The following is a 27301-nucleotide window of genomic DNA, read 5'->3' on the forward strand; positions in this document are numbered from 1 at the left end:
TAACATGGAGCCCTTTCCAGATGGGAACATGAATACATATTAGCACAACCTCTGGCTCTTTCACTTTTTACTTTTTTTTTATGGCTGGTCTGTGCCATAATACAGAGCTATGGCTGGAAGATTCACTCAGGCTAGTGAATGTACTGTGTTAATTGTAATCATTCTTAAACACAACTGAAAGCAAATAATTCTATTCACAGAACAGTTAACTTTACAAGGGAACATGTCAGGGTTGACAGATTTGTTAACTTCATTGATTGCACCAACATTAAATGACATACAAAGCATTTGCCAGTTAGAATAAAAAATTATATGAAAGATTGAAAGTAGGTTTAATGGTAAACTTCTGCTAGAGAACATAAGGATTTTTTAACTCTTTCAAATATTTAACAATTATAATAATTTTTATAGTAATTGTAGTAAAACCTCCGTAAGACATTGCCATGTGTTTACAATGTCAAGATCACCAGTATGGGATATTTATATTATAGTTTCTGAAGATTTCCAGCAGCTATATAAGAAATACAATCAAATTCACTTAAGGTTGACACTTGCCATTGGCAAAGGCACCTATTTTTTCTTGACTGCGTGACATAAAAACTCCAGGACACAAAGCTGTCCATCACACATGGACACTGTGATATCCTTTCACATATCTACTAGACTAGGGATATGAAACATTTTTCTTCAGACCCTGTCTTTCCCTATATACCATCCACCAGCAATTTATCAGTAAGAGAAAGAAAGGAAGCAAATGAGTTGGTCCTAGTCTGGTTAAGATGCTTCATTCCTTTTGGTTTTGGAGCATCTGTGCTTATCTTCTAGAGCTAGTGTTTTACACTACTTGTTCCTCAAACTGAGGGAAGAAGAAGGGGAGAAGAAATCAAAGAACAGGGAAGAAGGCAGAAGAATGAAAAAAAGCCATCATCATTTTGGAAGCAATCCATTCATTTACTGTCTGTAGAAATGATGTATCTTCAATATCTTCTGCTGGCTCAGGTCAGGCTGGACACGACTCTCTTAAGACTACCAAGAGCCCAGAATTTGTTACAGCTCTGTCCTTATGAGTGCCACCATTCTTTTGAAAATAGAAATTTTGCATTTCTGACCTTTCAGCAAAATCTGCAAAACACAACTTGGCTGTACTAAATGTTAGCTTTTGTAAATTAACCCCTCAATCCAGCCTAGTAATCATGAGATTAAAAAAAAAATAAAAATACCTTTACTCAGAAAACGAACTCTGAAAACTAGCTAGTGTTCTACAGCAAGCGCTGACATTAGAGTATAGCAAGGCAAAGCACCATCCATCAGCAAACAACCTTCGGTGTCTAAAAAACACTTGAAATAAGCACTTAATCAGCAATTTTTCTGAAACATATCTTCCAGAATGAGGGACAAGTCTCCATCATCCATTTCGCTGATATTCTGTGTGAGTTTTTCCCACATAGAATTTCAATTTATTTCTGCATGCAAAGTTCAGCTTAGACAGAAATATGTCTGCTTTCTGTAAAAAGCACTATTTTATGTTCTTTAACCTTTGCTAGAAAAAACAAAGAGTTGAGATACCTGGGGTTTTACCCTTGAATTTGTTTCAAAGCTGTGTTCAGAACTTTATATGAGGGAATCTATTGGGCTGCTTTTATTCACTCTTAAACACACTTGAGTGCAAATAAATGAATTCCATTTGCAGAATAGTTAATGTTACAAGCAAAAAGGTTAAGCCTGATTTGTTAATTTTATAGACTACATGATAATGAATTAATATGTTGAAACTTAAAAAAAATTTTTTAAAAATTTCAAAATTTTAAATTAAAAAAATAAAGCTATTCAAGTGCCATTAAAGTTTTTGTAATCATGCTTCTTTTTTCTGAATTTGATTAAAAAAAAATTAAAGCAACATTTTAGATAGCCAATAGCTAATATTTTAATTCTATTGCTACTCAGAATTTTCTTCTAGAAAAGCATTGCTTTGAAATCACTGCACTCTAGTTATTTTTGATTGGGACAAAATGACTAAAATAATAAAATGCAGCAATTAGGACTAATGAAAATTTGCAAATGTCTTCCTTGAAGGGCTTGGTTGTGTGCAGTAATCATGAGTGTGAGAAATATAAAATACAGGATGTATTCATGGTGGTTTGAGATTTCCACTACGCTTCTGTCATTGGCTTTTTTGGGATTCTTACTTCATTTTTATGAAGATTAAGAATCTCAATGAGCAAGGTGCTGTAGGAAACACTAAAAGATCCCTCTATAGTAACTGGTGTTCTCACTGAACCATTTTACATATGAACATCACATTAAAAAATACTAATACATTCATTTAATACTATAAACCATAGTCCAAATACTCTATATTTGTACAACTAACTGAAGTTGATGCGAGGTTGATTTCTAATTTGAACTCATGGATAGCATGATTTTTAAATCTTAAATCTTGTACTAGCTATAATCAAATTTACGTTAAAATTTAAATTTTCGTTATGAACTAGAGGTAACAGTGATTTCAAATAACCTTCTTTATTTTTGGAATCACAAAAGCATGGTAGTCCGTGCTTCTTTTCTTTATATCTAAGATTATTTCCAGCCTTGTATGGCCCATATTTGTTTAACAGTCATCGTTCCATATCTATATATGAATATATCTGTCCAGCTGTATCAATTATTGTTTGTAAACTCATTAGAAAGCTGACTGATACAAGCAATACATATAGATCAAAATATTACAAACTGTGTGTACACATTCACAGAAAACAATGTCAGCATGTTAAACACATTAAACTACCATGCTGAGCTTTAGCTCCTGGATGCATTTAAGATAGGAATATGGAGAAAGAATTGCTCCACTTCCCTCCTGCCCCCAGGGAACTGCGTTTCAGAAAGTCTCTCCACAGGAAAAGAGCAAGAGCAGCCAAGTTCACCATGAAAAGGCAGCCTCTAGTGCTTGGATTCTAATATTTCTCAACAGTGAACCGGCTGCTCAACAAATGTTCATGTAATTAATTACAATCCTGATTGTTACCATAAGCTGCAGAAACATAATTTCTATGTCATTTAAGGATAATGATAATCATTCTTGAATGATCAGAATCCTGTGCATTTTAGCCTATTTTTGCTCACTCAGATGTAGGTAGAACAGGGAGGAGAGCTTCATTGTCACAAAAAATGTTAATTTCCATATGTTAAATGTTAATTATCTATATGACGACACCAATGGAAATATAGTAATAAATCAAAGAAGTGGGTTTTTCTTAACTATATACTGTTAGATACAATAGTATTTGTAACACTGGGAGTGCAGATTTTGTCTGCAGAGTGATTATAAATACATAATACACAGATATTGGAAAAGAGGAATATGGGGAAAAGTTAGGAAAAGGAGGAACACAAATGGTAGGCAAGAGTATAGTTTCATAGGACAAAAAGGAATTATAAAGTTGCACAATGAAGCGGGGCAAAATCCAGTCCTGTGTTTGCCATTTAGTGCTGGTCCCACTTGAGATTGCAAATAACTGATCAGCTCCATTTCCTTCTAGAGATGTGGCAAGGGGTAGATTCTCTGAGAGCAATTTGTCAGATTTATGTGGAGGTGCTCACATTTTTCTATCTTCTTTTTATCTACTATGAAGAAAATTAAGAGCTTGGTATGGAACACGGAGTTACAGCATTAGCTCCATGAAAATTTATGCACTAGAACAGATTAAAGAAACCAAGCCAACCACTGCAAACTGGCACAAAATATTGGACAAAGTGTGTCCTTTGCCCATGGAACACAACCAAATTCCCTCTTTGGTAGAGGGAAATAGTAAGAAGCTAACATCTGTTTTCCATCTTCACGTTAGCTGCTTGATTAATAAGAGCTGAACCTCAGTTATGCTTGCCTAAAGATACTGAATAATAAGCACCCCAACAGCTTTCTTATTTCCTTTCCAAATAGATTCTTGGAGCAAAAGAATACCATGTCCCATAGGATAGGATTTACTAAAAGGGAACAGTAACTAACCAAGAATGCCATATTATTTTCCCCTTTAACATCTGTAATTTAAATTTAATGTATTTACTCCAGAAGGACCTGTTCTTCTGTGGCAAAATCTTTTCTCCCTACACTAGGACTCACATTCTCTTCCAGTGTTTTTTCATTTATCTCAGTATCCAGTCATATGAAGGAGTTTCACCATATTGTCACATTTACCATCTATTTCACCCCCTATTCTTCCCACTTCAGGGACTTGCTCAGCAGCGTGGAACAAGTGAGATCATGTCCTGTGTTAGGCCATCTTACGGCAATGTAGAGTTATTGCATGGATTTCACTGGAAGGCCATAGAGGTTAATTCGTGTTATACCAAATTCAGGCAGACCATATCTCTTGAGATAAGAAAGCCAGTAAGACAAACATGGGGCCAGAAAGGGACAATTGCCCATGCTTCAAGGAAGTTTGAGTCATACGTGGAAACCTTTGATGAGAGCAGCCGACTTTCTGGGCATTTTGACTTGTCTCCACTCATAGACACAGCACGTGAAAGATGAACCCAAAATGGGAATGAGTTTTGGACACTAATTTTGCTTGGTAGAAAGCCTAGATCATCTTCACTCAAGTTTTGCTGTGAATAGAGGAAGAAAATTCAAGGGGGTGTCCTGGTTTGAGGTAAAACAGAACCAATTTCCTTTTTGGTAATTTTACTTTACAGTTAAGTTTCTTCTAACTAACTGCACACTCTAAAAATTATGCCGTTAATTTCAGAGGAAAAATTTCTTTGCTTTGAGGGTGCCAGAGCAGTAGAACAGGCTGCCCAGAGAGGTGCTGGGGTCTCCTTTTCCGGAGATATTCCAAACCCGCCTGTATGCGTTCCTGCCCACCCTGCTCTAGGTGACCCTGCTTTGGCAGGGGGGTTGGACTAGATAATCTGTACTCGGCACTGGTGAGGCCTCACCTCGAGTGCTGTGTTCAGTTCTGGGCCCCTCTGTACAAGAGGGACATTGAGGTGCTGGAGCGTGTCCAGAGGAGAGCTACCAGGCTGGTGAGGGGTCTGGAGACCAGGTCACATGAGGAGAGGCTGAGGGAGCTGGGCATGTTTAGCTTGGAGAAGAGGAGGCTGAGGGGAGACCTCATTGCCCTCTACAACTGCCTTAAAGGAGGTTGGAGAGAGGTGGGTGTTGGCCTCTTCTCCCAGGGGAATAATGACAGGACCAGAGGAAATGGTCTGAAGTTGCGGCAGGGGAGGTTTAGATTAGATATTAGGAAGAATTACTTTACTGAAAGAGTGGTCAGGCACTAGAACAGCCTGCCCAGGGCGGTGGTTGAGTCACCATCCCTAGAGGTGTTTAAGAAATGTGTAGATGTGGCACTTCAGGGCATGCTCTAGTGGCAGAGACTGTAGGGGTTTTTTTGTGTGTGTATGGTTGGACTCGATGATCTCAAAGGTCCTTTCCAGCCATGAAGATTCTATGATTCTATGATTCTATGATCTCCAAAGGTCCCTTCCAACCCTGGCCATTCTGTGATTCTGTGAAATTGTGGCTACCAGCTAGATTCTTGGTTTCAGCTGTGGGGCTTTTTTTTTCTCCTAAAAAATGTTCTCTGTACATGTGCAGGTAAACCAGAGCTAACCTGCTATGCCTAAAGTTAAGATAATACTGCTATTGGGAGATTCGTGACATTCTGCTTGAAGGAAATGGCTGTGTCCAGTTTTTAAAGGGCAGAGAACCATAACATGATACAAGCTCATAGTAATTAGTAGGTAGGATTGCCAAGAGGATTAGTAAACAGAAGTTGTTATTCTGAGCAATGCTTGCTTGTCAGTGATATTGTCTCCAAGTTGGCCAAGTTGTTCAGACAACTAATCATCAAAGGAAAGGCTTGGTGATCAAGCTGAGGCAGATACTTTGTCAGCACTGCTGAACCTGCTCCTGCTTTGTACGTCTACTGACTTTTATACATCTACTGAAAATCTCACATAACTTCTCGTGGAAGAAAGAGGTTGGATGTGTTTTTTATTTGTTTGACTTGGCAGTTTGGCATAGGTTTTTAATTCCATGCAGACTTAAAAGAGACATTTTCGGGAATGTCTTGAACATGAAAAGTTTAACTACTGTTTTTCTTTTCCTTAAGTCTGACTAAAGGTTTCCCTTTTTCTCACTCTGTGTGCTACATTCTGTTGGTGAAGGCATATCTGGTGAGGTTGATCTCCCAGAAGAAAGGGGAGATGACTCCCTGCCTCAGAAGCAGGTGAGCAGGGTCAATAAAATCAAGCAGTGGCCAAGAGGAAGACCAGGCACAGGAAGGCATCACGAAGAAGAGAACTTGCAGCTACAGCAGGGACTCAGATGGCTGAGGAGAACAGAAAATAGATCAGGCCTAAGAACTGGGGAGAAGAGGACCACAGGATACCATCAAAGTCCTTGAACTGAATGAAGGAAAGGAAGGATCTTCTTTGAAAGTACAAAAAAGGCAGGGAGAAAGGGGTTTATTTTCATTCTTCTCTGTCTTAAATGGTTTTCTTCACTGAGCTCACTGTAAGGAGAAGGTTAATTGGTCTATTTTAAAGCTCTGACCAACTCAACATCCTGCCACACCAAATTAACAGGAAGCTTGACCTTGTTAATAAAATATACCTAAAAATATTGTAAAGAACTGACGCTGTCCTATTCTAGATCTTGGAATTTAAAAAAAAAATCCCCTTGGACTTTCCTAAAATATGAATTCAAGTCTATCAGGAAACGAATACAATAACAGCAAATACTACTATCACCCATCAGTGGCTGCCATTGACACACGCAGAGTCTGAACGAGTTTTTTTACATGTTACCAAACTAGTTCCTTCTGCATCATGACCTGACCAGTTTTACTTCACACAAATGAAGGCTGTTGGTCTGGGTTTACATATTTTTTGAAAAAGTGAAGTATTTTCACATTTTTGGGGGAAGCCCTTCTGCTGTTACTTTACAAAACACATTAATCTGCTAAAGTAGACATTTTTGTGCTCATACATGGAAACAGCTGAAGTGTCTCTCTCAGGAATTCGAGCCGTCTTTCACTTTCAAAACTGTTGAAGGAATCTTTTCACCTACAAAGCTAAATACAGATGTTTCTGAACCTAAAATGAGAAAATCTAGGAGGCTTTAGCTGAGATGTGGAAGACACTTTTTTCCCCCCTTTAGCATTCAGTCTCCTGTAGAACATTTTACAAGGACAATGTTTAACTCTTATTCCCTAATAGACCAAAGTAAAGAAAAGCAAAGGGACCATTCAGTGCTGTCTGAAGCTAAGGCTGCCTTGCCACTTGCTGATCACTCTGTCCTTTTCATAATAAAATTCATGTCAGGTTTCGCAACACAGGATAAATACACTGTATTTTGACACTGATTGCACAGAACCTCTTCTTTCTGGCATTCTTTCAGCACAGGGCTTTATTATTTTTTTTAATATTCATTGAGATAATTATCCCACATTTCTTTGAGTGCCTTCTTTATTTTTAGCTTCCTAAGTAGAAGCGTTGACTTCTGGTTTGTGAAATTTTATTAAACAATTAAGTATGTTGGCACACTTAAAACCTGTACCTAAAAAAAAATGGAGAACTGAGGAGTAAGGTTCAGAGGGAGAACTTTACTGAATATTTAAAAGGATACTATCTTTAGCTGTCTATATTTAGCTTTTCAGCTTGCTTAGAAGCTTTTTTGTAAGATTCTCTGTAACATTTAAACAAAGATAGAAAGGAGTATAAGAGAAAAAATAGGCATTAAAAAAGTAAAGGAGCTCTAACAGCCAAGATATCGTACACATAATATTATGAGACTAAGATTACATTGATGGTATAGTTTTCCAAATCTATTTTATTTTCACACAGGGAAAACATTCACAGTTTTTACACTGGAGATACTGAACTTCATTTTACAAATTGTGTTTGGATTCTCAAGGTGAGCAGTCAGGATATTTCTGAGTCATAATAAAAATCAAGGGGTACAAATACTTCAGATGAGATATCATAACACAACTTCTAAATGCTACCATACTGAAATTACCGTAATGCAAATTCCAATGCTTTTGACAGCAAGTACTGGTTTCAGCAATTTATTTCATTGTAGCGAATAGATTTTTCTGGTGATACAGGTTAAGTAGGAACCCTGAGTGATAAGTTGTGAAGACATATGTAGGTACTGAAAGTCAACAGCATTTATATATTTCTTTCCTATTAGTTAGTGTCATAGCCTCATTGTCCTTCAACTACATTCATTGATAAACAGATAGTTTAAACTTAAATAATAGAAAAACAAATGTTTTCTGAAAAGTTCCACACCACCTTCATGAAAGAAAAACCCAGAGGCCAGGCAAGTAACTAAAACAAGACGGAAAGGAATAATAATTCATCAATAAAATGATGAAATACATTCAACACACAGAGCCATTTATTTGCTGACTTACACTACTTCAACTTGTCTGAAGTCAGTGGAGTTAGGTAAATCATTATTTTAGCAACTAAGGACGCAGTGGTTTGGCAAATTCATCAGCATGCTAAATTACATGTCTGCATGCAAGTGAGCTCTTAGTAAAGAACTTAATTTAATATTGTTAAGATAAAAGTCACAAATCCAAACCACATTTCATTTCTAATAAACATTAAATATAAAAGTCATACATTTGCTAATTAACTAACTAAGGATATTGAAAAACTTTGGAGTTGTATGTCAGTATTTACGAAAGAGAAGAAAAGTCCTTTAAGAGGTTGACCTCAACAGGGTACATTGTGGAAATACCTGAAGTCTTCAGTGATGTCAAAGGGCAATCATTCCTGACTATTTCTCTTACTCATTTATCTCAAATAATTATTGCTTGGAAATTTTATTCTGTTCTGTGTGAAAAATCCAATCATGCAGGGGGAAAAAAAGAAAGCAACAAGCAGTAAATGAGTTCCCCTCATTGTAACTTCTAGAGCCTGGTCAAACTAGAGCCAACATCTGTGGAAGTTTTATCATTCATTCTGATGGCAAAAAATAGATTATTCAGTTAAGATTTAAATCAAGCTATATTCATTAACTACAACAGTATATCCAAGCCAAGAGTCCTGTTTCCTTATCCTGTCATAAGCAGTAACTACCAGTTGACCCATAGTTCACGATGCCTAAATGGAGGACATTCCAAACATTTTGTGCTATGAAAAGCTTAGGTAGGATTATAATTATTGTCCTAAATGTATATTTAAGCAATTTTAATGTTTCCAAACAACATCATGAATCCTGTTGCAGAAAAACTAGCTGATGCACATGTGCATCAATACTCTTCATATCCTCGTATACAGTAAAGGTATTGGTATGAATCTAGGAGAGCTTCATTATTTGCCTGCAGTGAAGTCACAGTGTATATTTTAGGCTGCCCAGAAGAAATACTGAAAAAAAACCCTCATGACTTCATTTGTCTGAAGAATTGAAGGAATAATAACTTAAGAATATTTTTAAAAGCGCTATAAATTATTCATAGTAATTTTTTCCCTGTTACTTTATCTGTACCACTGGTTGCTTTTGTAATGAAGAAACTAAATTGTACAAAGATAAAAATCCCATGAAGCCTTAAAATAAAAGAATATTTTTGTGGTCATTCAAATGTCAGAAATGTTAAAATTTATCTTAACTTCTGTATAGACTGTTGCCACTAGCAATGGAGATAGCATTAGAAAAATGAAACATTGTTTTCTCCAAATACATTTTAGTTTTGTTAGAACACTAGAAATTAGATCACTAGGAAAAAAAAAAAAGAAAAAAATTTAGGTGCAGAGAAATTATGTATTTCCCCCAACTTTTTGATACAAATTAAAATACAGATTTTACTTAAGGTAGTACAATATCTTCATTCCTTCTCCTTTAATATAAAATTTCAACTGTAGCCTGAGGTTTTATCAGCAAGCTATTTTAAAATACACATCTAGTATAAGCAAACAAACATTGTTTCTGAGTCAATTAAACTATACAGGTGCTAAAATGTCATAATTAATTACCTGAATGAATCAGGGGAATAATGAATAAACTACATACTTCCTAAATTTCTCATAAATCTATCCTGTAACATATATCTAAATCCATGTTATTTTAAATAATACAAAGGAGGAAAATATACTAAAGCTTCTAAGGTTTTGACACACTTAAATTGCCAGGGCTATCATTTTAATTGCTTGTTGCAGCAATTGTGAATACATTTCTCACACCGACACGCTCTAAGAAAGTTGTCTGAAACCTAAATTGTTGCTTTGTCATATTTTGAATTTGCGTGATACTCAGTGTAACCAGTTTAGGTTTAATTTGTATTTCTTCATATTTTCACCCCAGTGTGGCAGGTGCAGAACGCTGCAGTTGGTGTGGGCGCTCACCAAATTACAAAGGTGCATGCTAAGAAAGGGATTCTCCTGGCTGGCTGTGGATACACACAAACACAGGAGGATAGTAGAGGTGTTCCAGTGTTACACTAGAACAGCCTGTTCTGCTCCAATAGCTGGAGTAAATTTCTCAGTTGTTATACAACTTTTTACAGAGGAGAGGAACTACACGTCATGGGGCGTTCACTTTCTCTTAATCCAGAGTTGTTGTTTGTCCATTTCCTCTTCATAAAGAGGAACAGACAAACATTAGAAAAGACAGATATTAAGATCCTTGGCCTTGCTGCCATGCATATACAAGTTCCACTTCTTTGTCATTCTTTCAGTTTCCAGTGCTAAATGCTTTTCTGATATTATAGAAGAGCAAGAGTTCTTGATCTAATCTGTTACTCTCATCAACAAACCCCACTAACATTGCAATTAAAATAGCACTTATTCTAGTGAATTCCCCATGACACTTTATACCATCTTGCTTGCCCCTCTGTGGTCTGGAACCATTTGACTTCTGGATTTTTGCTGTAGCACAACACAGGAAATGAAGAAATGAAAGGGAAGCAGGAAGAACTGGAGGCAGCTGGGTTTTTGATAATGTCACAATGGAATACCCCCTAAAAATCATCAAACGGCTAAGGTGGGAGTGTAATATGATAATCTTCTGTGTCTTCTCACCTTTTTTAAGGAACTTGGGACAAAGAGAGGAAAGGAGGGGAAAGGGAGGAAAAAGGTTTCTGTCAGAAACGTAAAACATTTTGGGTTGTAAGGCAGTAAGGAGAGAAAAGATGTGGTGAAGGAATAAATAAAAGAAGAATTACTAAAAGAAGAACTTAGGAAGAATTACTCTACTGAAAGAGTGGTCAGGCACGGAACAGCCTGCACATGGAGGTGGATGAGTCACCATCCCTAGAAGTATTTAAGAAACGTCTAGATGTGGCAGAGATTGTAGGTTGTGTGGTTGGACTCGATGATCTCAAAGGTCCTTTCCAACCATGAAGATTCTATGATTCTATGATTCTAAAAGAAGGAAGAAAAGGAATAGAGAAATAGAGAATGGATAGAGGAAGGGAGAGTAAATACACGTGTTTAACTATATATAAGTGGTATTTTCTATAGTGCTATTTTCCAGTTTCCTGTCAGATGTCATACCATTGCTGATTTTAGGACAAAGAACCGAGAAGACTGTTTTAAGAACTCATTTCATTAGCTTTGCTGTCTACTAGTCATAACAGGAAGACAATGGATTATTTTGTACTCTTGGGAGGTTTTTTGACTTCTTTTTCTTCCCATTAATAGTTCTATGGACAAATTCAGCCACAAAATCCTGTTACATAAAACTGTAACTTTCAGAGAGATTCAGGAAAGGGATTTCATGTTTGCAATATTATATACAGTATAGAAGTCTGCTGTCAGTTATGAGGTTGCACCTTCATTGTCCTGTTTTCTCCTACTTGTTTTCTCAAAATACGTATTAGAACTTGGAAGGGAATAGGCTGTATCTTCCCATTTTCTAGCACTGACCCTGACTGCTCTACGAGATTTTGTACAAACACAGAGCATAATTATATTTCACAAGCATCTCTCTCTCTGCCTTTTCCTGCTTTTCCCCTTTCATTTGTTTTAGTCTCTGAACTGTATTATTAGTTTTATTTATCTGAGCTGTGATACTACTGTGATAGTACCATTTTTGTCCTTCCATTTATTTCCAGTCTCTAATGCAAATACAGTCGAAGGGGAAAATATACTCTTAGACTGATTCTGCTGCGATGCAGTTCAGTAGCGTGATCCTCTGACATCAGCAGTATTGTTATTCTAATCGGTTTCATACAGCTTGCTGAACTGTGATGACAACCTTAGTGTTCTGTAACATCTAGGCAATACCTTGCTGAAAAACAGGCTGTTCTGGAGGATTTTTTTCCTCCCACATGAATCATAGAAATTAGAGATAGAAAAGATCAAATCAGAAGTGGTAATATAATTCCCTTCTGTAAAAGTGGATAAGATACTCAGGCAAATCTATTTGGTCTCTGAAATATTGTCATCGTGGTAAAAGGGGCTGATGTTCAAAGGGAGTAGATGTCCTGACCTTGAAAACACACCAGCCCAGTGAACTGTGGAAAGAACAGTCCAGGCAGATATCGGAGCCAAAACCAGGGTCGCAGAACTCGACACATCCACCACTACGTCTGCCTCCCCTTTCTAACTTCCACCTGCAGGATAGCAGGGTTTGCTGATTCTCTTCAATGTCATTACAAGCCTTCTTGATATTTTATGTCATGCCTTAGTTCAACGTTGGCTGGGTAGACAAACAAAACCCAAGTTACGAATTATTTAAACAGAATTGTATCTGACTGGATTTGTTGTCATGACATTGCATTTTGGTTAAAAACACCCATAGAACTGAAAAAGCCTGTGTTTACACACTGAAAGGGGCACATAACTATAGCAACATTCATTCTGAGTATCAGGAAATATGCATACAGCACTTCAAACTTTTGTCAAACAGCAATTGAAATGTTTATTTTATCAACGTCTACTGGAGATTTGCCAATGAAGCGTTCAGAAAACTGAATTATTCCCTTCAATTTCAGGACTACTTATTTTACAAGAATCACTTTCATCTAGTATTTCTACATTGTAAAACAACAAAACTGTATGACAGTGCAAGTTTAATACCATCGTGTTACCAAACTAAATATGTATTAGCTAGATATTACTCTGATAATATTTTAGAGGTTTCCATAAAAGAACTGAAGTCTTGTTCAGTTTGCTACTTCTTCTAAAGCAAAATATCTTGGATATGAACCTACTATGTAGAGTCTCACAGCAAAATATTTCCTGGCACTGTGTAATGTAACATAAATATTAAGTGTATCCTGAAGTTTACCGGTAGCTCTGACTGCCATTATTTAAAGTCCTTTTTAAAACTGCATTTCTTAAAAATCCATTAAAAAGACCCAAACCCTGACTACCTCTAGATTTTTAAGTTTATATCCACAAAATATCTTCAGTCAACTCTTGTCTATTCCTACACTAAATGTGCAACGGTAATCTAGGCCTTTTCTTTACTGCTGCTTTTCTCGGGTGCTTTATATTTGATGTCACAGAAATTCATCCATTGGATAGCACGACCCTTCTTGGCATACCCAGAAATACCTCAGTCTTACCATTACTGAGATATTCAATATCCCATGCACCTACTAAATCTACTGCCTAGTACAAAGCATTCCTATCATGTGAGAGGTCCAATACAAGAGACATTTTCAAAGCAGCCCTGACATGTCATACAAAACCGCCAGAGGCAAGGTACATCCCCAAGTCTGTAGAGCTCATCCAGCATATGGATTCAATTCCTTTCTCTCCCTGACAGTAAAACTCACATCACTTTCCTCTCATGACTGAACCACTAAGAATAGCACTGTCAAATATTTTTAGACTGTAAGGAGAGCAGTAGCTGTCTCACTCACATGTGTGCCATGGGACTGCAGAAAAAGATGGTAGGTGATAAAGTCACAGAAAACTGTGTGCCATTTGGCATATCTGCAAAACCACTTAGTCACATCTACATAGTCTTTGGCTACAGTCAACTTGGACCTGACACCAAAGTCCTCCATTCCTTTATTCTGAGTATTATATAAATCCTCACTGCCATTTTCTGCCAATTACTCTTTCATGCATCTAATTTTTTTGGCCAGAAGATGGCATAGGCATTTCAAATTAAATTGTTGCTGCAGCTTCACTGGAACTTTCTATATTATAATTATTATAATCTACAGTATAACATTTTCTTTTCAGAGTGCATCAGTATGATCTTTCATTTATGCTGTACTGATTATGTCAAATTTTCTTCAACTTGCAGCACACTGGAATAAAGCATTACAATATGGATTATTCTGACAACACGGTCTTTAACAAATCTATTCTTCCTTATCTCTCAAACACACCGATATGCAGCTCTCCAGCTGTCCAGACCTGTAAGACACAGCACCCTGAATTTCTATCAACTGCAGTTGAAAGCTGAGGTTACTTAGGTCCTTGCAGTATCTGAACTTGTCTATGATACTCAGAATCTCTAACTTAGTAAGATCATGAGTTCAAACCGTAAATATTTAATACCTTCTCCTCAGTGCTAACAAGGTACCTACCTGACATCAGTACAGCTGTAGGCAATTGCCACGGCTGTAATTACACAGCTGGTTTCATTAGTGAAACTACTAGATGGTAGAGGGTATGAAAATCCCTTTTATTATGTGACAGAGGTGTACATTTGAATGAGGTTTTAAGAAAATTGCTAAATAATGCAAGGTCTTTTTTCAGCTTAAAAGGAAAGAGAAAGATTTTTCCTCCGTGTGCTTAAAGCTTCATTGTGGGCTTTAAGCCATCCAAATTTTCCTGACTCACCACCTGCAGCATCAGGGTTAATTTGCTAATGAGAAGCAAAACCCACAGGCCCATCACGCTATTCAAATTTAATGTGCATGTGGACTTCTTGATTCAGGCCAGGTTTATAAATAGTGCCTTTAGTTTAAAAATAGACTTTTCAGATCTAAGGGAGTTGATATTATTATCCGTAAAGTGAATGAAGCTCCCAGGAGAAACTGAAGCTTATGTAATATTTATTCCTACATTTCTGTTCAGCTGTTTTTTGCCATTTTGATGCTGAGCTGCAAGGACTGTTAGTTTCTTAAACCTTTCAAATCTTTCTTCAGTGAAGCTGGGACTGTCTACACGCTTGCTTGGCTAGGTAACCTTACTTGGCTTTGGGATTTTGCCTCAGAAACAGTTGACCCCGCTTACAAGTACTTTTATTTAATGATTCTTATTGCACGTGCCCTTTGTGGAATCCCAAACTGTGCTCCCAGGTACAGCAACTTTCCAATATTAAATTGGTCCTACAAAGATTATGAAGAGATCTACCTTTTTTTAAAATGTTATTACTGGTTAAGGTCCCAGGGAGAAGAGTTACTGAGGCTGTAGAGCTAAGCACTGTCTCCAGGTACACGAACAAGAATATTTTATTAAATTTGCATTACGCACTCACAAAACCAGCTTTCACTTCTTGATTTTATAGTTGTTTATGATGTTTTAAAAGTGAAATACTGGTGCTAATGGAACAACATTCACATCAAGAATGTTCCTGGAATATGAAACAAATCTAGACTTAACCTGTCTCCGAGACACCATTTTGTGCATGGAAACAGCCACAAGAGAAGCAGAGGCATGACCAACAGGCGGGCCTAACGAAATGCCTTTCTAAGGAAGAAGTTCAGCTTTTAGAGGCGAAGTTAAACGTATTGAACTGAATATTATGCTTAGACTTGTAATTTTGCTTTCATCATCAACTAACCCATTGCCTTATTTCATGTGCTGAGGCATATTCTACAATCAGAGATTTATTTGCTCCTACCATTCAGTTGTGAAGGGGAGTTAGTCGTTCTCTAAACCAGGTGTTTTGCCAGCTATCTATCACTGCTGTCACTTTTGCTGGATGTAAACATGTTAGTATGATCCTGTGTTCATTAATAACTGTGAGGTACGACATTTACATTTTCTATTCCTGCTGCAGGTATTCATTAGTATGCACCTAATCTTAGTCTTGTTTCCAGCTGGCAGCATAAATCCCCAGATTCACACTCTAAGCAAGGGCTGGATTAATGAGAAACATTTCAAAATGCTAAAAAAATTTGTAAGCTATCCTTGAAGAAAATCAGGAGAAGCATTTGAGTGACCAGAAATCAGTGCTTTAAAATGTAAATAAAAACTTTGGTGCCATTAAATATATAAAAACTGTGGACATAACCATCTTGGCAATATTATTTTTGAATACATTACAACTTTGAAAAAACCTGTTCTAAATTTGCAGCAAAGCATCCTGTTAATTAAGCCTAGTTATGAAAACAGTCAGAAATGACTTTTAGCATATCTGGAAATTTCTGACAGACAATAAAGAGAGACTAGATAAGAATGGCATGGACTTGGTAGGTAGAAATTAAGTTTGATCTTGTAAGTGGTCCAACATTGCAAATGTTTACATTATCCTTTTTCCTTAAAGATATACTTAACAAGTAAATATTAGAGGTCTAAGTTGATGACCACGGAAAAGAAGCTTTGTATGTGACTTCAATGACAGCTGCATGTACTGTTTAGTCTTACCTAAAAGCAAAAGCATCTCCAGTTAGTATAAAGATTCTATATCCCTCTTAGCTAAATTTGGTGCAACCTGAAGCACTAACGTGTAAACAGAAAACATAATGTTCTATGCTTCAAAACATAGCAACGCCACGAAAACACAATGGTGTCCAGAAAGCATTCGTTGGAAGAAGCGGATACCTTATTTATATGGGAAATAATTTGAAATAGGTGAACAGAAACAGTGACCTGGCATCACTGTTAGAAGGTATAGAAATATCTCGGGGAAAAAAAGGAGGAGAAATAATAGCCTTACCAGTGTTACCAACAAATGAGATCTCTAAAATTAATTCAGATTTCCTTAGTACCAAAAAAATTCTAGCTGGATTCCCTAATGTTTTAAAACATTGTTATTTTGTTCCACAGATAAGCTATTTCCCTTATTTACAATATAATTTTTTGCCCAAGCTAAAAATTTTTGGAAGAGTTAAAATACTTCATAGTCTCAGCCCTTGAGGAAAGAGCTCTGCAGAATGCATCTCCCTCAGATCTCCTAATTATTGCAGAAAGAATTAGTCCTTTTTGATATCCTGGCAAAGTGGTCAGTCTAAGCTTACGGGAGGCATTCAGCACCACTCAGACACAGCAACTGTAATTTTTTGCCATTAATATTCCGCACCTGTTTAAGTTGCTAGAAATTTCTGGAAACCTTCTAATTCCCATTAACTTCAGGACATACTTAGCGCTAAATCTAGAGGAATAACAACCCACATAGTAATTTGTCTATGTCATGCAGATACAAGTTACCACGTGTATTTGCATAACAAACAACTACATCATGTAGTTCTTATTTGATGCTCTTATATTAATGTTGACATCATGACAATTAATCCCATAAGCTTTTTTTTTTATAATCGGTTAAAAGTTTTTACACTCAGTTTACATTGTATTTTGCTGGTGGCAAATTCAAATTGTCTGGGATGGCATTTATATGTATTCTGTTGCTTTAAAGCAGTTTTTGTATTCAGCATGTAGGTCTGATGTTGCTTTGTGTTTGCTGAGCAAAAAAAGCATCTTTTTCAGTAAGAGTGGTGAAAATATTTAACGGAATGTTGCTTTAGACTGCATCTAAAAGCATAGCCTTCTAAAGCTGGTTACCAGTAGATTAGTTTTCTTCCCACATACTTTCATAGCACAATATCTTCTTAAGTTCACTAAAGTTTACTTGACTTTTGTCAATGTCAAGAAATTCAACCTCTACCTTCTCAGTTCAGCCAACTGTTAATGTTAATGCACAGTAATGCATTCTTTAGTTACATAAATCGCATTTTTTCACAGTAACATGATCTCATTCTCTAAAGAGAATGAGTACTTTTTGTTCAAGGAAGAGTTATTCAAGATTTTGGTCTTGTGGCTTTTTAAAGGGTTCAATATGGAACTTTAGGCTTTGTTTATAGCATTCTGTTCAAACCCAACTCTGAAGATTAAAGCTATTTTTTTCGTATATCTTGTTTTTATGGTACTCACCTCTGCAACACCAAGTGTTCCACAAATGTAAGAGTTTAATTTCACAATATACCACTAAATATATGGGAATTTCATAGAATATCAATATTTTCCACTAATGACAGGTGCCTAAATCTAAGATCATATTTTTAAAGCGTATACTACATAACGTGCAAATGTGCAACATCATTTCAGATCCGACTTCAGAGTCTGAAACAATGAACTTCAAAATATATAACAAACATACTAATCCCAAATACATTTTAATTTGAATTTTCTATTCTACCTTAAAGACAAAGTTCCTGTGTTCACAAGGACAATGTATCTGAACTCAAGTTTGAAGATAATCCTTCCTGAAAGGCAGGTTAAAAATCCTCTCTGCAAGCAGGTATCTGTTTTCCAGGCAGTTTCTAGCCCCATGCTTTGGTCATCCAGCTTACATGCTAACTGTAAGCTGGCAACCTGGGACGTGGTTTCCAAGCTCATGATTTTTTTTAAAAAGACAGGCTCCCAGGATACCCTGCTATCCTCCAATTTCCATACAAAGCAGCTTGTATTTCCAAGGCTTTCACAACTCGTTGCTCTATGGCAACTGACTGAGAAGATAAGCTGGGACAACTATGGTGCACCAGTTTGTGGAAGCCTGAAATTTGGCTGATTCAGAGACAGAGCACCTACTCTTCCTAGACTCAGTTGTTACCAAAGCACAGGGTTGCTAAAACTATTGAGAGAAAAGTATATCACCTGTCTTCTTTCAACAAAGCGAAAAACCCTCCACAGTTTTAGCTTTGTTCTTATAGCTGAACTTTTTGGCTCCAGTGTGTAAATACTGATTAGCAATATTGATGGAAAGCACGTGGATGGCAGAAAGAGAAGCTTGGGATGGGCAGTCTCCAGCTAAGCAGAAAATTTATAAGCAAGTGTAAATAGGATTATTTTAAGTATTACATTTAAATAAGTGTCCCGGTTCTTTGTCCCATCTGGAGTTTACATGGTGCCATTTCACCAAACCTGCAATATTCTGTGCAGGGAAAAAAAACCTGCCAACAGCAACTTTTCATTCACTTCCACTTCTCAACTCATAAGATAAACACAGAAGTCTGAGTTTCATATACTCTCTTTATCCATTCTTGTATCACTTGCCACTATGTCAAGGATAAATCCTGAAAGCAATGTTTTTCCCTTCTTGTCTTCTGCTTAAAGGAGCTCTTCGATTTGTGCTGAAATGATCTGGAATTCTGCCAAAGCCTTCAGGATAAGCATATTTCAGGCAGTGAATTCCCAGGCAAAAGAAGAAACTACAGCCACCATCAAGAGAAAGTTATTTATAAACCCATATACAATATCTGTGAAAACTAGTGTAGCAATCTTTTAACTGAGGCCATTTGTTCCAGCTGCCATTGGTATAAATATCAAGTGTGGTACTTTGTGCATGTATCAAAATTCGAACAAAAGAGAACAAGTAGCATTCTGAGCCAGATAATATCTATGTTTTTCTCTGTAGGCATTTGCAGATTTAATATTTCTACCCGCCATTTAAAGCATAAGATTGGTGAGAGAATATGCATTTTAAGATGTTTGAGATAATATATTAAAAAAATACATATTGTTTTGAGAAATATAGCAGCTAGAATGCCCTGTTGATCCACAGATAGTTTTACCTTTTCTTTTAACCTCTTTTTATTGTTTTGTCTGCTCAAAATAAATGCACAAAACAGTTCATCAAGCCCACTTTGAATTAATAATGAAATTCTACATCACCTAAAACTAGCAATATATTTTCTTACAGGTTGCAATAGGAGCTTGTATTTCATTTTCTAATCTAATAATCTAATTCCAAAGCATAATCTCAAACACATGCATTCCTATGTATACATGCATACACATGCATTTATATACCTATACACATGTATGTATAGATACATATTTATAGCTTTCTGTAGATATGGACATGAATAACTAGAACAATACATGTAGTAGTTATTTTAAAAAAATGCATAAAAGCTATGTCAATGTATCTTGTGACCTTCTCCTTAGAAACTAGAATGGCTGGGAGGCATTCAGATGAGTTATCATTTAAGCACCTAAAAAAAGAATATATAATTTACACTCAAAAGATGATTTCAAAACATGTAGTTATGATGGCTTCCATTGTCTTTAAAGAAAAGAGGGGGGTTCTATCAGGAATTAAAACCATCTAAAATAATGTCCCTTTGTTTAAATTAGAAAACTAATTAAAAGAATGGATCATTGCTTAATTTTCCAGTAGGGAGGCAGAGAAAAATGTGGCATCACTAGTCACTGGGAATTGTCTTGGTCACTGCCCAGCACCACTCCTTTTACTGAAAAGTATATCTCTCAATTTAGGAAAGACAACTAAGTTTGTGTTTGGCTAGGCTCTTAGAAATTTTTACCTAAAATTCCAAAGATGCTACTTCTCAAAATATGAATTGCAATGGTTTAGTTAAGTGCTAGCCAGCAGATTAAAAAAGAGTCACTTTAAAAGTCACATCAGTGAGCTTGAACTACAAGTGGAAAAAAAAGATTTTAATTTCGTGGCTGGAAAAGTTAGGAGGTCATGTAAGGAAAGGGAATTAAGTTAAATATGAAAGGTATCTGTTTTGAAATTTATTAGTTATTATTTCTGTTAATTTTTCAAGAGAGACTATTTTAAACCAAAGCAAGGCTTAAAGTTATGCATATTTTAATTTGATATAAATTCTGAGTCTGTGTGATTGGAAGAATCCAAATAAATGAGATGATAAAAATACTAGGTCATGGTAATTAAAGACAGTTTTCTTTTAAAAGGTGCATCTTCAAGTTAAGCTACTTCATTTTTAGATTAAAAATGAGTGTCTTATTTCTGATATGTGACAATGAATTTTGATCTAGAAAGTAGAAACTAATTACATTTAAAGTGTTCCACTAAGGCTGATCATTAATCTAGTGAGAGCAGAAGTGACAGAAAAGAGTGAAATTAAAACTACTATCTGCCTTTTTATCTTTATTTTACAGGAAATGTGTTTGTTGTAAGCCTGGCAGTTGCAGACTTGGTCGTAGCAATCTACCCGTACCCACTGGTCCTCACATCTGTATTTCACAACGGATGGAATCTGGGATACCTTCACTGCCAGATTAGTGGCTTCTTGATGGGCCTAAGCGTCATCGGATCAATCTTCAACATTACAGGCATTGCTATCAATCGGTACTGCTACATCTGCCACAGCCTCAAATACGACAAACTGTACAGCGACAAGAACTCATTATGCTATGTTGCTCTTATCTGGGTCCTAACATTTGTTGCTATCGTGCCCAACCTGTTTGTGGGATCGCTACAGTATGACCCCAGGGTCTACTCGTGTACCTTTGCACAATCCGTGAGCTCGGCATATACAATCGCAGTTGTGTTTTTCCATTTCCTGCTTCCCATAGCCATAGTTACTTTCTGTTACTTGCGAATATGGATCCTTGTTATTCAGGTAAGGCGAAGGGTTAAACCAGATAACAACCCTAGACTGAAACCACATGACTTCAGAAACTTTGTAACCATGTTTGTGGTATTTGTACTGTTTGCAGTCTGCTGGGCTCCTTTGAACTTCATAGGCCTTGCTGTGGCTGTCAACCCAGACACTATAATCCCTAGGATTCCGGAGTGGTTGTTTGTATCAAGTTATTACATGGCGTATTTCAACAGCTGCCTTAATGCTATCATATATGGACTCCTGAACCAGAACTTCAGAAGGGAATACAAGAGAATTATTGTCGCTTTTTGTACAGCAAAAGTTTTTTTCCAGGATAGTTCTAATGATGCGGGAGACAGGATGAAAAGTAAACCTTCTCCGTTGATTACAAACAACAATCAAGTGAAGGTGGACTCTGTCTGAAAATGGGAATCTTCTTATTGTCACTCAACAGCATCCAAATAAAGTATCTGTTTTCTTAGATTTACTATTAAGTATTAGTGAAATATCTCTTCTACACTGAAAGCACTTTGATCAAATTCTTGCATGGTATTTGGGAACTCAAGTTAAAAAGCCTTGTCATACAGATCCTATTATACAGTGGTATATCTCTCATATAACAACACAATGATATCCTTGAGGGAATTACAAAATTATGCATGGATACTTTTTTTCTTTTTTTTTTTTCCTTAAATGGAGATAAACAACTAGAAAGAGAATGAAATAGAAGTGTCCACATTGCCTGGCTCAATAAAACAAATCTCAAAACTATTCCTACCACTTTCTGCCTGCTTCTTCTGGCCAGGTTATGGTCCTGATCCTAAAGCCTCTAAGAACTTCTTTTAAAAGATGAAGTCAGACCAGTATGAAATATATTAGGAAATGCGAAGTGAGAAATCAAGGTAATTGAAAATTCATTAGGATTTTGATAAGTACCTCACCCTATATTGCTTTGCTCCTAACATGGACGTGATTATTCATTTTTTGGAGATTAAATCGCACCAGCCCTCCTAGGAATGGCATGCCCAATTGAATTTTCAATTTTAAAATAGATTTTAGGAGGAGAAATATACCTGACTGATTATCTTCAAAGCTACAAGGGCAGGAGGATAAACAGTAAGGAAAGAAAAGAGCCGTGATTCATCAGCTCAAGCTGTCTGGGCATAAAAAAAGGTGTAGGAGGGGTGGGAAGAGAAATATAAACAACCGTTTTTTGTGAAGAGACAGTAATTCATGAAATTGGGAAATACCCCAGAGCTCCTATGTGCTCCTTGAAATATAAGTGAGGAAGGATCATTCTCACTTGTGTACGGAACAGAAGTTCTAAGCCTCTGTAAGAAGATGATTAACGTATTTAAGAGGAATAGTGTGTGAGGATGACAGTTTTGTCTGGTTAGTGGAATCTTAACCTCATGAAACCCTGGCAAATGAGAAATATTTACAGGATGAGCATTTGACGTCTTTCTCAATTTGTTCTGAGAATAGCCTGAGGCTATAGGTTATTTTGCAATCTGCCACAGATAAGCTTTTCAAAACAATAATCAGGTGTTTACCACAATGATGAACCTAGAACAATTAGACACACCATTAAATAATAGAAAAGAGAAGATGCTACTTATGACCCTGGTATAAGGAAGAACACGTGATTCTCAGGACAGGACCTGCTATGTGGACTTTCCACAGACAGCAGGCACCTCTTCAGTGAGGGGAAACATACTGTGAAGTGAGGAAGAAGAGCCAGACAGGCTGTCTCCTGCAACAATGAATCTCTGCTTATAATGAAGTCCTGTGATAGAGAAAAGCAATTCACAACAATAGGATTCACCTTCAAATTGACCTTAAAAAGAAGGAGCATTTAGTTCTGGGAAGATGCTCCAGCTGTCAGACCTTTTAATGCTCAAGTGTTCATACCTACACTGAAGTTCAAGTACACTTGAACTTTTCCAAGCCAATTCCAATCATTTCAACTGGACTAAGAGTTTATGAATAGCCATCAGACTTCTGCTAGTCTATATTAAAATGTGTACTTTACCTAAACAGTTCATTTAAATTATTACTTGCTGTACTGGAGATTTTCTTGAACTTACATGTCCTAGAAGTGTTCACTCTATGTCATATAATTCCTTAAACTGCATACAAATCTAACAGCATTTCATATTTCTTGGATCATAGATTAGTGTGTCCTTGACTTAATAATGAACTAAAAGGGAAGAGATTCATATTTACTTGAAAATCCCACTGACACTTCATCAACTGACAAATTTCTTACCTTAGAAACAGGTGCCTCATGTCAAGTTGACAATGGAACTAATGAACGACATTGTAAAACCCTGGAGATGAACTAGCAAGTCAACGCATTGCCAGGGTGCTTGACTCATCTTTGTTTACATTTGCCAGTCAGAACCACTGCGTAAATAACCAGCTCTCTTCTATTGTGGTATGATGTGATATGATACAACATGATGAACAGCATAAAGTATATCACAGCTTTCTTCACTGTGATTTCATCCTTGGAGGATGCTTAGCTCTGTAATTTTATTGCTTTGTGTGTAGTGATTTCAGAATAGCAAGGGAGGCATGACCACCTTATAAGAAAAGAAGCTTTTCATGTAAGAAAAAACACTATTTAAATTCTTACAAAACTTGCCTTATTTAAAGCATATTTTCAATGAAAATAATGTCTTACAATGCATCTAATGAAGTAGCATAAAGATAGCTTAATTATTAGTAAATTTAGAATTCTCAAAGATCTTTCACTTGCCATTTCCAACAGAAAATGTATCGTGTCTACTTATTTATGAGCCAGTTCAACATACTGTAGCCAATATTGTGGGTTATCTGAGGAATTAAAGTCCCCTGTAATTCACAAGTGCTAAAATATATTTTTGATGATAATGAAAATGGTTTGCTATATGCAATACAACATATTATACCAAAGTTATATATTTTATTGAATAGGCCTGTAATAAAACTGGAGAGCATTTTTCACATCTGATATTTTGAAATATTTGTATTAAATCTTAATCACAGAAATGTGCATGTTGGTGATGTTATAAGCTGCTAAATATAGCAATAATTTTAAGAAATTAATCTCTTGTTCTTCTTTGGTGGGAGGGAAGAGTGTTAGTCTTTAGAATTTAGTTTAAATTAATAGGGATGAAAAATTTGAGAACTATCTGCTGCCCTCTTCAAATTAATGTTTCATTTACTGCCATTTTGAAGTACATTTTAGGTAAGGTTTGCTAAACAACTCATTGCAAAAGTGAAAGAGTAATTATGTTTAAGTCTGCAGTAATCATTTCTTTTAATCATTTTCTATTGCTTCAAAGAAGTCAAAGTGATTCATGTAAGATAATGAGCAGCCTCGTCAGCTGCTTGTTGACCATGAGCATGACAATGTAAGTCAGCACCTCAGAAAATCAGACTCTTTATGGTCAACATAAAAATGACTGATGAAAATAATCATGATTTCTGACCATTCTAAGGAGATGGAGTTAGAAGCTTATCCAAAATTAGTTGCTTCTGTGCAAGTGGATTAGCCATGACATGTTTTTTACATTCCAAGTCATTAAATTTCCCCCTGTGTGAAAGGCTAGCATAGCACAAATGCATTATTGAGAGTTCTACCTGGAAGTTTTAGGTAGTGTACTTGTCTGATAGCAGTCATCAGCTCTGGATGGATTTAGTTCTAAACCATGAGTCTTGTCAATATACCACATCTGCAGGGACCCGTCCCTTTCCTACTTCCTATCCACTTCTGCTCTGAGCCCCAGTGAAGTCAAAGGACCTCTGTGAAGGAGCATTGAATCCCCTGTATGCAACACACTGAAGACTTATAACCTAATTGACCCCGACTTCATCCTACAAGAATTTCTTTCTTATATCACAGTCTTGATTATGATGACAATCTGAATATAATCTTATATCAGTACATCTTGAACCCTTACAGATTTTACTGGTGGTCACCTTCATTGCAAACTTCATGTTAACAAGGAAATTTGGCATTATTTCATATTTTCCAGCAAAGACAATATTAATAAATATATTAATATCAATTAACAGGGTATTTATTGTAGTTAAAATGTAACTGTGTGCAACACTGTAATTTCATTTCAGATAGCTCACTTACGAATGCTTTGCACATTTTCTTCTTCTACTGGGCTAGTGGAAGTGCATAGATATAAAGCAAATATATGTTATTACTATAGGCATAATATATAGCAATGATTTTACTATTTTTTCTTATTATTTGTTTTAGAAGGTAAGTCTTTGAATCATCCATAATAAACACACTATTGTAATCAATCTGTATTGCAGTGTATAGCACATCCTTCTATAATGAGTTAATATCACAAATTCTTCTTCTTTTGGACCACTTGGTATCATGTTGGTCCAAATGGTATCATGTTGAATCTGATTAATTATGACATAATAAAGGGAACTGTTATTTCCCTTAAACTGCAATGAAAAAACAATTGTAAAAACAGCTCCTTAAAATATAATATACAAGTACATAAGTACATGTGGTCACCAAATTTAAAATAGAATCTCAGAAAATCTTCTATTTGAACAACTTGTTCACGAACTATAGTAATACAGATGGACTGTTATTCTTTAATTCTTTTCTGATAACGGCACTTTCCAAGTATCATTACTACGATTTACAAATAATTAAGAACTACAAATGTCTGTCATCATGTCACTAAGACTTGGGAAGTCACACGTGCTAAAGCTGAATTTCTTGGAAGCAAAAATAATCAAGCAGTGGCCTGGCTTATAGCTCATGTACTGTATGTCCAATTTTTTCCTGTGTTAAGTCAGAATTCCATTATGTGGTTTTATGAATTTACTCATTAAAAATATTATTCCTACCTCAAATATGTGTCTGAGAGATTGCAACACAGAACAGGGTGTAAAAGACTCACAGTCCATAGCCTTCAGAATTTTTAGTAGAAAGAAAAGTAAATTCAGCAAAGAAGTACATATATTAATAATGGTTGCGGAAAATATTTTCCCAATTCAATAAAATATCACTCAAACCATCCCTATTACCAAACACTGACCAAAGTATGCATATTTAGAGAAGCATGTTATTCATAAATATATATACCGATTATTCCAAAAGTTACAAAACCAAACAGTATTTGAGACACAATGTCTCATTTTCCGCCCACATAAACCAGTGCAGCCTCACTGATTCATGCCAGCTGAGGATTTTGGCATATTAGATTTCATAAATCTAAAACTTAGCTATTTTACACTATTTCACAAGCAATATATGTTTAATTTCTAAGCAACTCATCAATTATCAGCTGTCCAGGTTGTGGGAGAATGTGAATTTGGTAAGTATCTGCAAAATTAACTTCATCCAGTGGAACTCTCTCTGTGATTTGTCATTTTTATAAGTAAATATATAAAGTCAGCAGTCTTTTATTTGGCTTCATTCTTAACTGTATGATGTATGTATCTATTTAGCAGAAAATTGTACCAACACAAAAGATTTGGGTAATCCAGAAACAGGAAGTCTACTCCCCGTTTTTCTTTCTGCTTATATTCCATGTGTGCACAAGGGTTTCATTTACTTGCAACAAGAATTTTACTTTGCAGGTTTGTTTCCAGTCGGTAAGTGCTTATACTCAAATGCATACTCTTCACTCTTTTTCAGTATATACAAATATTCAGTTTTTCATAATGTATATAAAAGTCAGGGCAATACAATGAGGTTATCAGGTGTATGGTTCAGACCAAAATATTTTTCCACACAGCTTAAGCTGTAGAATTTTTGCCACAGAGCAGTGCCTATACACCCTAAACAGGACCACAAAACCCAATTGCACTGGTTCACAGCA

The 27301-nt window shown here is 36.1% G+C and overlaps 1 protein-coding gene across 4 annotated transcripts in view; it reads left to right on the forward strand.

Annotated features, from left to right (window-relative positions):
• Positions 1–24640, forward strand: part of MTNR1A (melatonin receptor 1A) — a 61445-nt gene extending 36805 nt beyond the window's left edge. For 3 of the 4 annotated variants that reach the window (XM_063336623.1, XM_063336622.1, XM_063336624.1), the window contains one exon: positions 21007–24640. In XM_063336623.1, the coding sequence (XP_063192693.1) occupies positions 21141–21875 (735 nt within the window). In that variant the 5' untranslated portion in view covers positions 21007–21140 and the 3' untranslated portion in view covers positions 21876–24640. The remainder of the gene's footprint in view (positions 1–21006) is intronic. The other variant, XM_063336626.1, reaches the window with a different exon arrangement.
• Positions 24641–27301: the final 2661 nt, after the last annotated feature.

The sequence above is a fragment of the Chroicocephalus ridibundus genome, chromosome 5, assembly GCF_963924245.1.
Source record: "Chroicocephalus ridibundus chromosome 5, bChrRid1.1, whole genome shotgun sequence".
Taxonomy (NCBI): domain Eukaryota; kingdom Metazoa; phylum Chordata; class Aves; order Charadriiformes; family Laridae; genus Chroicocephalus; species Chroicocephalus ridibundus.